General features: G+C 33.7%; 2 protein-coding genes across 2 annotated transcripts in view; both read left to right on the forward strand.

Annotated features, from left to right (window-relative positions):
• The window catches only part of LOC106298409 (NADH dehydrogenase [ubiquinone] iron-sulfur protein 8-A, mitochondrial-like), a 2,737-nt gene extending 1,249 nt beyond the window's left edge, over window positions 1-1,488 (forward strand). The window contains exons 3-8 of the mRNA XM_013734526.1: window positions 57-110; window positions 190-281; window positions 364-477; window positions 845-912; window positions 1,000-1,111; window positions 1,193-1,488. Of these exons, the coding sequence (XP_013589980.1) occupies window positions 57-110; window positions 190-281; window positions 364-477; window positions 845-912; window positions 1,000-1,111; window positions 1,193-1,288 (536 nt within the window). The 3' untranslated portion in view covers window positions 1,289-1,488. The remainder of the gene's footprint in view (window positions 1-56; window positions 111-189; window positions 282-363; window positions 478-844; window positions 913-999; window positions 1,112-1,192) is intronic.
• A 1,127-nt stretch (window positions 1,489-2,615) lies between these two features.
• LOC106298637 lies at window positions 2,616-3,535 on the forward strand. The gene is made up of 3 exons (XM_013734773.1): window positions 2,616-3,090; window positions 3,169-3,213; window positions 3,295-3,535. The coding sequence occupies exons 1-3, from the start codon at window positions 2,729-2,731 to the stop codon at window positions 3,350-3,352; spliced, it is 465 nt and encodes a 154-aa protein (XP_013590227.1). The 5' UTR covers window positions 2,616-2,728; the 3' UTR covers window positions 3,353-3,535.
• The last annotated feature ends 8,080 nt before the right edge of the window (window positions 3,536-11,615 follow it).

Raw genomic sequence — 11,615 nt, forward strand, 5'->3', positions numbered from 1 at the left:
GGGGGGTTTCATTGTGGTTTTGACCGCTATGTGTTTGCCTCTGTAAATTGGTTCAGATGATGAAGAAGAGGAGCAACTTGCCAAGGAAATCTCCAAGGACTGGAATACTGGTAAAAGCTATTACATATGATCTCAGACTCTTTCTTTTCTCATACTTTACTTTATGTTTTGCTTCTTCTTTTTTGGCAGTCTTTGAACGGAGCATAAACACACTGTTTCTCACTGAAATGGTCCGTGGTTTGTCCCTGACCCTCAAGTACTTCTTTGATCCCAAAGTTACTGTGAGTTACTTTCCCCGTCTTTCAAATCGAAAGAAACTCTGTATTGATTCTGAAGCTCCTATTTCTTGTGTGTGTATTCCAGATCAATTATCCATTTGAGAAGGGTCCACTGAGCCCTCGCTTCCGTGGTGAACATGCTCTTCGTCGTTATCCTACCGGGGAAGAACGCTGCATTGCCTGCAAACTCTGTGAAGCTGTGAGTCTTAATTTGATGTTCTTTTGTATTAATAGCTCTTGTAAGGCATCTCAAGGGGATGAGTACCTTTGCATTGATTTAACAAAGATTGTTAACTCTCTGCTTCGCAATCCCGGTTCTGCTGATATACGCCATAGCTCCAGATCACAGGCTGATGCTTATGGAAATTTATCCTGGTTATTAGGAGAACCATTTGAGTATTAGTGTAATATTTCCTGTTAAAGTCGCTAGCATTCTGATGAATTGCCTCATACTTGATGAAAATTATCTGCTCAATAGATCATATAGTATCTTACAAGGCTATGGAATAATTTCTTTCGTTGGATTGTGATATTGAGAGGGATACTTTGTGTATGTATTTCATCAGGTATGTCCAGCTCAAGCAATCACAATAGAAGCAGAGGAGCGGGAAGATGGTAGCCGTAGAACCACTAGGTCACATATCCCTTTGCTTGCAATTTACTAGCTAAATCCTTTGTTTTCAACCATTTTCATGTGTAGTAATGATCTAGAGCTCTACAGGTACGACATCGACATGACGAAATGCATTTACTGTGGTTTCTGCCAAGAAGCTTGCCCCGTTGATGCAATTGTCGAAGGACCTAACTTTGAATTCGCAACCGAGACACACGAGGTCAGGTTCATTACATGTCTAGAAAATAGTAGTTTCGTGTCACACAATATTGAACGTTTTGTATGTTTCCCCTTTTCATAGGAACTTCTCTATGACAAGGAAAAGCTTCTTGAGAATGGAGATCGATGGGAGACTGAGATTGCTGAGAATCTTAAATCAGAGAGTCTCTACCGTTAAAAAAGGAAAGAGATTCTACAACAGTCTTTTGCTTCAAGTTATTTCCCTGGAAAACGTTTTTTCATTGCTTCTATTAGAAATAAAAGATGAGATCTTATGCGTTTGAAAACTCCCCTCTCCTTTGTATTCCAGCTTTGTGCTGTGTATAATTGATATGTTCTGCTTTTGAAGCGAGACAATACATACCATGTTTTCATTGATTTCTATCCATGATACCTAAATGGTTAATTACTATTTTTTTAAAAAATGAATTTGTACGTGATTGTGCTTCTATATAAGAACAATCCATGGTTAATTACTATGTGTGCGTGATTTATATACATACGTGCATGGTTAATTGCTATGATGGTTTTTATCTATTTATCCAGAGCCGGCTCAAGTTGTGGGGCCAAGCAGGGCGACCGCCCAGTGCCATGGACAAAAGGGCCCATAAAAGTTTTTTTGTTTTTATAGCGTTAAATTTTTAGGTTTCAAAGATTATCATTTAGATGTGTTCAAGTCTACACATGGCCGACTGAAAATGGGTAGCGGTTTTGAGTAAGTTTTTGTAATTCCTCAGTTTTAGGCTCTAAAGTTATGTTTCCTTGTTTTGTACACGTTCATAAGAAATTAATTTGGTTATTTGTTAACATGTTTTCATCAAAGATCATTGGACGTTAAGAAAGTCAGGAGGAAAACCCATTAGAGTAGGCCTTATAGAATCACAAGTGTTTGTGAATGCATTTGATAACGTGTTCTGTATTTCTTAATATGTTTTTGTTTCTTAGATACAATTCAACTTATATTTACCGATCTTTCTCAGCTTTGCTTTTTTCTTTTGGACTTTCAGATTCCTATTCCTGAGTGTTATATTTCCTTTTATTGAATTTTTTATTTTATCACACAAAAGGTGCTTCAAATAGATCTGTGACAAGCTTAAGTGCTGATTAATTCGGGTCTGATCGTATGAATAACGTTTCTCAGTCAAATGATTTGTTTTGGCTATGCCATTAGTTTCTGTTGGCTTTAGAATATGAGATTAGTTATTTCAGTGAGCATAATAAGGTGTTACACATTTGTTTTGCTTGTTTTGATAAACATCATTGCCTTAGTTTCTTGCAATAAACCATATTTTTTTGCTTTACGGGACAAAATTTTATTTTTGCCTCAGGGCCTACGAAGAGTTTAAGCCGGCCCTGTATTTATCTATATATATATAAGTCCCCGAGATTATTACAATCATCGAATCTTATTACCACGGTATAAAGATTCTGACACTCGTGGAGTTTAGGCAGTATCTGAATTCCAAGCCACCAGATGTTGACACGTGTATAAACAAGATAGAGTCTTCAACGAGAACCACTAGCTTTAATCTTTCTGGAGAAAACAAGACAAAGAGATTCTGATGAGAAAGAGAGAAAAATTTTACAAAACAAAAGGACCAAACACACTAGTTAAGTAATGATAATACACTCTCCATCTCCTATCCATCGCACGAGTTTCTCGAACAGTCGAAGTAGATCTCAGTGTCAGAGCCGCTTGGTGACTAGATCGGCGGCGGTTCGTATATCCACGGGGGCTATTGGGGTCGTAGCAGCGGCGGTGGTTATGATGACTTCTGTGTCTACAGCTTACGCAGAGCTTCCTCCTCCGCCGCAAGACGGTGAAACGCTATCAAACGTACCGCAGACGCTATCAGGTGAAGACTGCAAGAAACAGAGGATACAACGACCCAAATCCAAGAACGCAGAGAAATGCACTGTTAAATGCGTCAACACTTGCATTCGCGGTGGAGACGGAGAAGGACCGCTCAATATCAGAAGGTTCCCCTCTCTCTCTTTCTTTTCATTCACTTTTGGTTACTAATCTTTTCTCTCTTATGACTGTTTCTGATGGAAAAGGCCATTAGTGGTGTTCAAACAAGGGTTTCGTAGCCGTAATTACTGGTAAATTACATTCCTAACGTTGTTGTTCAGCATGAATCTTTAACCTATAGGAGCTGATGATTCTTGTGTGTGTGTGTGTAGCTTAGTGGAATGTTCGGATATATGCAACTTGATCGGAGATGGTGACTATGGACCTTGAAACGTTATCAAAAAGAAGAAACTATGGATAAAGGACCTCATGTACCTTCATATTATTTTTTTGTAGAGTGTTGTTAAGTATAATATTAATTGATGTTAAACGCGATTTAAAATGATATAAATGTCTATAACAAAATTTGAGAGTGTCTTAAGCAAAATAAAATTTGAGAGTGTCTTGTTTCTTCATGACGTGGTAGCTAACACACGTTGGCTAATCAAATCCTTTTCCTCGTTGATATTATGATATATTAGGTAGTAAAATGGCTGAACAGAATTAATGGGTATACTTTTCGTTACTAATCGGTAGGGATGTTAATAATGGGTAAAAAAAAACCATAAGCCCTATTAAAATTTAAAACCCAAAACCCGTATGTTCAGTTTCCAAATTTCGCGGGTTTATTTTAGAAGGATCTTGGTTTATAAATTACCCGATCTGGTTTTACTCTATTGGGTTTCGGATACCCTGTGGGCTTTTTTTAAAACATGTATTGTTAATTTAAACGATGACGTTTCACTTACTGTCTTATCTTTTGTTCGGAGAAGTGGATTCACCAAGAATCTTGGATTGGATGTTCTGTCGTTACTGTTTCCACGTTTCTTGGAATTGAACCATATCTTTTCGCTCTATTTTTATTTTTCTTAATTTTTGTTTGATTTTTTTTTTTTGATTAATCTTAGGAAGTGCGTGGATGTTTGTTTTCCTCTTTAACTGTTGTCAATTGAAATGGGGTTTTAGTTTATGTTGTGATGATTCAGCTTTCATCTCTCACTGGAAACACGTGTTAAACAAACTTGGGGTTACTTTTTTTTTTTTGAAACACTTGGGGTTACTTTAATTTGGTTTCTTTAAGGTTCAGGAAAATATCTGATCATATGATGATCCTTTTCGCAGCTTCTAATGCAGAGTACGGCATATTAAGAAAAAAAGATTTACATGGTTTAGTTCAAATAACCCATATTAACAAACAAAAAGATTGTTAACAAACCCAAAATTTTTTTATATAAAGCTAACAGGTTAAGTTTAATTAATAAGCAAAAAAAAAAAAAACCTAAGATTATTGACAAAAAAGATTCGGGTACCCGCGAGTAACCCTAAAATTCTAAAAGTTTTAGTTTAGGATATTTTTTGGGCGGGTTTAACTCGGGTTCGGGCCGGGTTGGCTTATTTTACCCATGACAATGCACATCCCTACTAATCGGTTTACAGTGTCGATGATAATTTTTTTTTTTTTTTTTTTTTTTTGCAATTAAAAGTCTTTTTTTTTATACTGAAACATGGACATTTTCTCAAAATAATAGTTTTCATACTGCATCGAGTCCCCGAAAGGTCTCTCATATTAACTATCATGAGTTTCGAAATATTTTTCGACTAATATTTGGATCGTCTGTTACCAAACTATCATATTAATTAATTGGATTAAATTTCAAAATCATATTTCCCATATAGCTGTAATTGTAATTTTGTTTCAAATGAGATTCAATCCTAAAAATATGGTATAGTACATTTTTAGGTCTTGTCTAACATGCTTATACGGGATTAAATATGTTATCTTATAAATATCGATTTAATAAGAGGATTTTAACAAAAACTAATTCTTGAAATATATAAAAATTGTATCAACAGCACTTCTAACGTTTAGTTAAAAATTAAATTATTCTAGACTTCTAGTTGTATAAGACAATTTTTTTAAAATCAGTAGAAAAGATATCGTAAACGGAATCGAGAAGTCATATATAATAGAGAAAAATAATAATACATAGTCCATTTTTTGGGGTCTTAAAGAGACGTGGAAACTCATAAGAATTCTCGAATGGAAATAGAAAAGATATGTAACTCCAATTCTTTTGGAAATAAAAAAAATGTGCTTACCTTAATGAGAGCTAACATTACTTCTTTTAATATCATTTTAATTTTAGATTTGCAAGACAATATATACTTAGTCTACGATCTTATAATAATAACAAAAATTATATATGATAATCTTATCTTATCTTATCTTTTATTTATTTCTTTTTTACAAAATTTAAGAATATATAAATTTATACATGATATTATCTTTCCACTTGTATACATATGTAATTCTCGAATATTACACTAGTGTATCATGAACATATGAAATACTAGGATCGGCCCGTCCTACGGGCGGGAAGTTATTATAAAAATTATTTTACATGAGTTTATATTAACTTATGAAACATTTAAAAGTATTATGTATTGAAAATAATATTATAAAAAAATAATAATGGAAATAATTCTGAGATCGTATTGTTATTGTTAATAAATATTTTTGATTTGAATTAAAATCACAACAACTTTCACTATTCTCTATCGTTAAATAATACAATATTAACAAAAATAATTAAGAAAATGTAATAATAGAAATATTCTTATTATTTCTATTTCAATTTGACATAGTAAAAATATAAAGTTTATACAAATAATACTATATTTATTTTAAGAAGCTTCAAATTTTTAAAACCATTAACATAAATTTTTTTTTTCTAAAGAACCTACAGTCCAGTAAGTAAAGAGCATTTGTATTGTTGTCAGTTTGTCACCATATAAATCCGGCTAATCTGTAATAAAACACACAAATCATTATACAAAAAGATAATGAAAATCAAATTCACGCTTCCTAGAAGTTAACTGAGTGTACTTGCCAACCAGCTTCTATGCTGTTAAAATACTTTCTAAATAAGTCAGTGAGAAGTCATATCTGCAAGAAGGTGAACTCGTACTGCTGCTGTATCTTTGGCTCCCACACATTTATAGTTACTTTAGTTCCATAGTATTTATTTTCCCCCTTCCACATAAAATATAGCATTCTACAGTTCCAAAAACTAAAACAAATAGATCTCAGATTAAGAAACCAGAAAAAAACTTTTAACTCCTCTGATGACCATTTTGGTTCATGAGGACATGTTCCTCAAATTTAGGAAACGGGAAACTTTTTTACTTTTTCATGCCATATTTTTTGTTTGAACTTTCTCTCAAGACAACATCTTCCTCTGTCATGGTTCCTTCAGCACATTTACCATATCGATGACATAACTGAGGGATATGTATGTCCTTCTATTTTTGACTTTGTAAATACACTTTGTTGTTATCAAAGAGTCCCTCATTAGGATACAATTTTTCAATTTTTTTTTGAGATTATACAACCTTCTTCGTAAAGACAAATTATTTCAATACTAAGATATGTTTTAAAAACAAAATATCTTAGAATCAATAGAAAGCATGTCAATTTCCCAGAAACTGAGCATCCTCACCTCTAAGGTGGAAGAACAACCCATAATTCAGATCAGCAAGTCGAACAGAGGAGTTAACTATTATAATGAGAAAATATCGAATGCTATTGGATTTGTGAGGATGATTTTCAAGAGATGAACCTTTACCTTTTTATAGGTGGAGATTCATTGCTAGGAAAAAGGGATAAAACGAGATACAATGAATGAGAAATCATGGAAGCATTTATGAAGGTTGTTACGTAACGCTTCGGAAGATTACAACAGAAGACGAAAAGACACAATTAAAGCTTGGCACAGAGGTTTTTCACGTTGATTTGATTCACTCAATTCATCATATCTCCTCCATAGCTGGTGTAGATCGAAGAGGACACGAGCCTTAATTTTTGGTCACACCATCGGGGAAGACAACCTCTCTCCGTTGGACCAATTAAATGTTTAGAAGCCCATTAACATGTGAACAAACGAAACATAACTCGATTAAATGAAACGCAAAGTTTTACTTATTTGAACACGTGTCAGTTCCAGAAAGCATGACTTTCTGACGTGGCATCCTAGGTGGCAGCATAGGAGAGAAGCAAACATATTTATATATATATATAGATATTCACCATATAGATATTCACCAGTAAATGCACATTTGACTTATTTTTGAAGCAGGTGAAGAATAAGCTTTTTTTTTAACGCTGATTTATTATGATATTACAATTATGAGAAAGATTAGATAGAAGATTCGACAACCGACAATACTACCTGCGTTATGAGGATCTACGCCTAACTGCATCACCTGAGCCGTCCTACGAAGACCTACGCCTGGCCGGATTTTACTTGCACCATGTTGAAGATCCCTTGTAAGTCTTTCTTCCATAGTCTGCATAATTGTTTAATAAATCGCTTTCTCCGGGAATTGAAACATGAACCTCCTATAATAGGCAATCTACAAGAAATTGCATAGTCTTAGATTTGAACCCCAGACCTAGATGTAGAAACCTTTAAACTTTAACCACTAGGCCACAGTGCTTCCACAGAGATTAAGCTTTTTAAGCAAGTCTTTATTTGAACGAGTCTTTACTTGGATAAGTCCTCATGTATTTTAGGAGTTGATCAGTAGGTTGCTGAATTTATTTCGCTATTAGTTGTGTTATGGTTGTAAAGCGAAAGGATCCTTAAAATATATTTATATCCTTTTTTTATTAAAATTTATTAAACAAATTGTAAGAAAAAAACAATTTGGACCTTTGGGCCCGAAGCTGTCGCCCCTGATCAGTTGTTAGCATTTATCTGCATGTTCCTATGATTATCTAAGCCGCCTCTCACTATTCCCTAAATTTGTAAATTTATTTACAGAAACGGTCATCGTCAACAATAATCAATTTATTTATTCACGGTCACCCATCTTAATATGTTAAATCACTTCAACTAATGTACTATGAGTGAAAGGGCTAGAGGGGTTGATGCAGAGATGGTTTCTGGCTCGCATTGAGTAAAGATTGGAATCATAAATCAATTTTTTTTATTTTCTATTTGTAAATAACTATTTTTTCTCTACAATGAACAATAAATTTAATATTTCATAAAAAAATCACTTTAACAAGTCATTAATACTTTTAAGTTTTTTACTCAAGAAGGAAAGAAAGTGATTATCAAATCAGTGGTCACAGCACTGCCAAACCATGTAATGTCCTGTTTTCGTTTACCGAAAATAGTAATGAAGAAGCTAACAAGTACAGTGGCACAATTTTGGTGGATCCCAAAGGTAATACTAGAAGCATGCACTGAAAATCATGGGATAAACTGTGTATCCCTAAGGATGAAAGAAAATGAAGTTTTAAAGATTTCATAGATTTTAATACAATTATGCTTGGGAAACAGCTCTGGAGATTGATAGAGAAACCGAACACATTATTCTCTTGTGTGTTTAAAGAAAGGTATTTCAGGAATGCTTAACCCTGGAACAAATTAGATCGTATTCGTCGTCCTACGGCTCCGTGGTATTATCTCTGCTAGATCTCTGGTTAGCAAAGTACTAATCAAAAAGGTAAGAACATGATCATCTATTTTAGTATTGAATGATCTCTGGCTTCCATCCACCCTTCTGAGACCAGAAAATAAAAATCAACACAATATTTATCCGGACCTTACGGTGAATTTTCTTATTTATGGAACATCAAGGACATGGAACATTCAAGCATTCAGACTCTGGTAGACCCGCAAGATGCGGAAATCATTGAAAGTATACATTTAAGTCGATTACAGACAGTTGATCGGGATGGATGGCATTTTTCAATCAATGGGAGACACAAGGTTAAACTGGGTATCTAAGTAGGAAGAGTGTACTCGGATAGAGAAAGAACACTACCAGAGTATGGTCCTTCGGTCACTCCGTTGAAGGCTCTCTGCTAGAAAGTTCGTTGTCCACCAAAGTTGAAACACTTTTTATGGCAACTGATATCATGATGTACAGCGGTTAAGAAAAATTTGAAGGCGAGATGAATGCAAGGGGACACAATTTGTGCACGTGGAGCATCTGAGGAGTCTATCAATCATGTTTTTTTAGTGTCCACCGGCGGTTCAGTTCTGGGCACTATCAAAAAAATTATCGAACCCATACACATTTCCCACTCAATTTCTCTTTGTCAATAGGAATTATTTATTTAGGAGGATCTCTCCGGAGATCGAAGACCATCAATTTGCATGGATCTTATGGTATATATGGAAAAGAAGAAATAATAAAGTTTTCAGTAATTTGGATATTGATCCTAGAGATACTCTCGTGTTAGCAGAAACAAAGTCGTTACTTTGGACCGAAGCACATATTGCGTTTGTACATGAAGTAACCCAAGCTAGATTCCCAATAGATGCGACGGTACCGACTATCTCAGGTAGATGATGTTTTACTGACGGCTCATGGAAAAATCAGGAAATCTTTTCAGGATAAGGGTGGTATAGTACGCTGAAAGGTTTTGATGGTTTAATGGAACAAGGAATACAAGAGCGAGTCAATTGCCACTACACACGAAGGTAGAAGCTTTCATTTAGGTAATAGAATGTATGAAGAATCTTAGAAAGTTTAATGTGACATTTGCAACAGATTGTTCCCAGTTGGTGAAGATGGTTTCGGAACTAGAAGAATGACCAGCCTTTTATTTGGAAGACATAATGTTTTCGAAGAGAAGCTTCAACAACTCATAGATCATTCATATACCTAGGACGCATAATTTAAGGACGGACAGTTTTGCACGCAGTGCAAAGAAGCAACCATCTTTTGTTTTTTATCTGGATACGGAGTTATCTGTCTTGTTTACTATATCAGTCTGTAAAACCGCTGACAAAAAAATCATTAACACTTCAACTAATGGGCACATGCCCCACCCTCACTCAACATTCATCCGTCCCTGACAATTAAAGCATATACATATTTATTTTTGAACTTTTGATTAAAGCATATACATATTTATTTTTGAACTTTTGATTAAAGCATATACATATTTATTTTTGAACTTTTGATTAAAGCATATACATATTTATTTTTGAACTTTTGATTAAAGCATATACATGTTTTTAGTAATACTACTAAAATGAGATATTAGAAAATGAAATGTATACAATCAACGTTCTTCCACATCATATATTTTTCTTTTCATACAAAATTTAGTTCAGATTTTATGAAGCAAATTTCAAATTTTTATTAAACATGATATATGGATATAAATTTAAATTTAGAATCACATATTTAATATCTAAAAACTGTACGCATTTGGGCTCTGTCTGTATTTTTATTCTCATGCATTTAAACTAATGAAAGCCTTTAAAAAAAAAGATATTTCATTTCATTGTAATTATAATAGTGTTACATTTTTTACCGGAATAGAGAGTTTATCCCTAAACTATAACTCCTCTTGAAAATTAATCTAAACTATTTCATAGGTTTGGAATATTATTAATTAAAAAAGATAGGTGTCCATATTAGATTTTGATGTTTAGTACTCCTTATTAGATGACTTTGCTTGTGGTAGTAAATAGTCAAATATCAGTTGAAAAGACTGAAAAGAGAAACTATTGATTGTTTGAAAATTGAACGCAATCAAAAGTCAAAACTAATGAATATACTTAGAGCAACATTATTGGATTAAAACCCACTTGGAGTTCTTAAAGAATATGATTATTTAGTGTTAAAAAAGAATATGATTATTTTATTAAAATTTAATTCAGTAATTAAATCAATTTCTTTTTGTTTAAATTAGTCCAATATTTTTGGAGATAGATTGAACCGTAAAATGTACTATATCTTATCAACAAGATTATTAAATCCCATAAAATCCGTGAATACCTTGAAGAATAAATGGGGACATTTGGAGAGAAAGCTGATATCATTTTAGCATATTTACGTTATTACTATATTTCCATATGAATTAGATTTGGATTAGGAAGTGTTATCAATATGTTAAAATTAATGATTATATATATAAATTAATATAGTCTTGTATAAAAAACAACACAATAATATATTATATGTTATAAACAAAAGTTTGGTGGAAAGTTCATATTCGAATGCCTTTATATTTCTTAGCCCATATTGTATTAGGATTTCATATTTATATAATTTCCTATATAAATGGTTTTTTATTGTCTAATAAAGATATAGACTTTCCTTTTATTTTCATAACACGTTATCAGCACGATAGCCTCTAGCCCTAAGTCCCCACGAAATATTCTTCAACTCAGCCGAACATCATCATACCCTAAACGCAAAGGAATCTGCCTCGGAACTTCAAAGAGCCTGTTCTCTCAAACCGTGAGGACCCAGAAAACGATCAAGATATCAAATCGAAGCCCTCGCCGAGACGAATCCGTCAGTGCAAACCGCTTGTCGATCTGACCACCGACGCGCCCTCACGCACAGATACAGTGCGCACCGATTTGATTTGGAAACCAAATCCGATTCCAACAAGGATTTTCTAGCCGAACTCAACTCCTGTGCAAGGAGCCGAGGGAATTAAAATCTAATATCAACAAGG

Source organism: Brassica oleracea, chromosome C6 (assembly GCF_000695525.1).
Source record: "Brassica oleracea var. oleracea cultivar TO1000 chromosome C6, BOL, whole genome shotgun sequence".
In the NCBI taxonomy this organism is placed as follows: Eukaryota; Viridiplantae; Streptophyta; class Magnoliopsida; order Brassicales; family Brassicaceae; genus Brassica; species Brassica oleracea.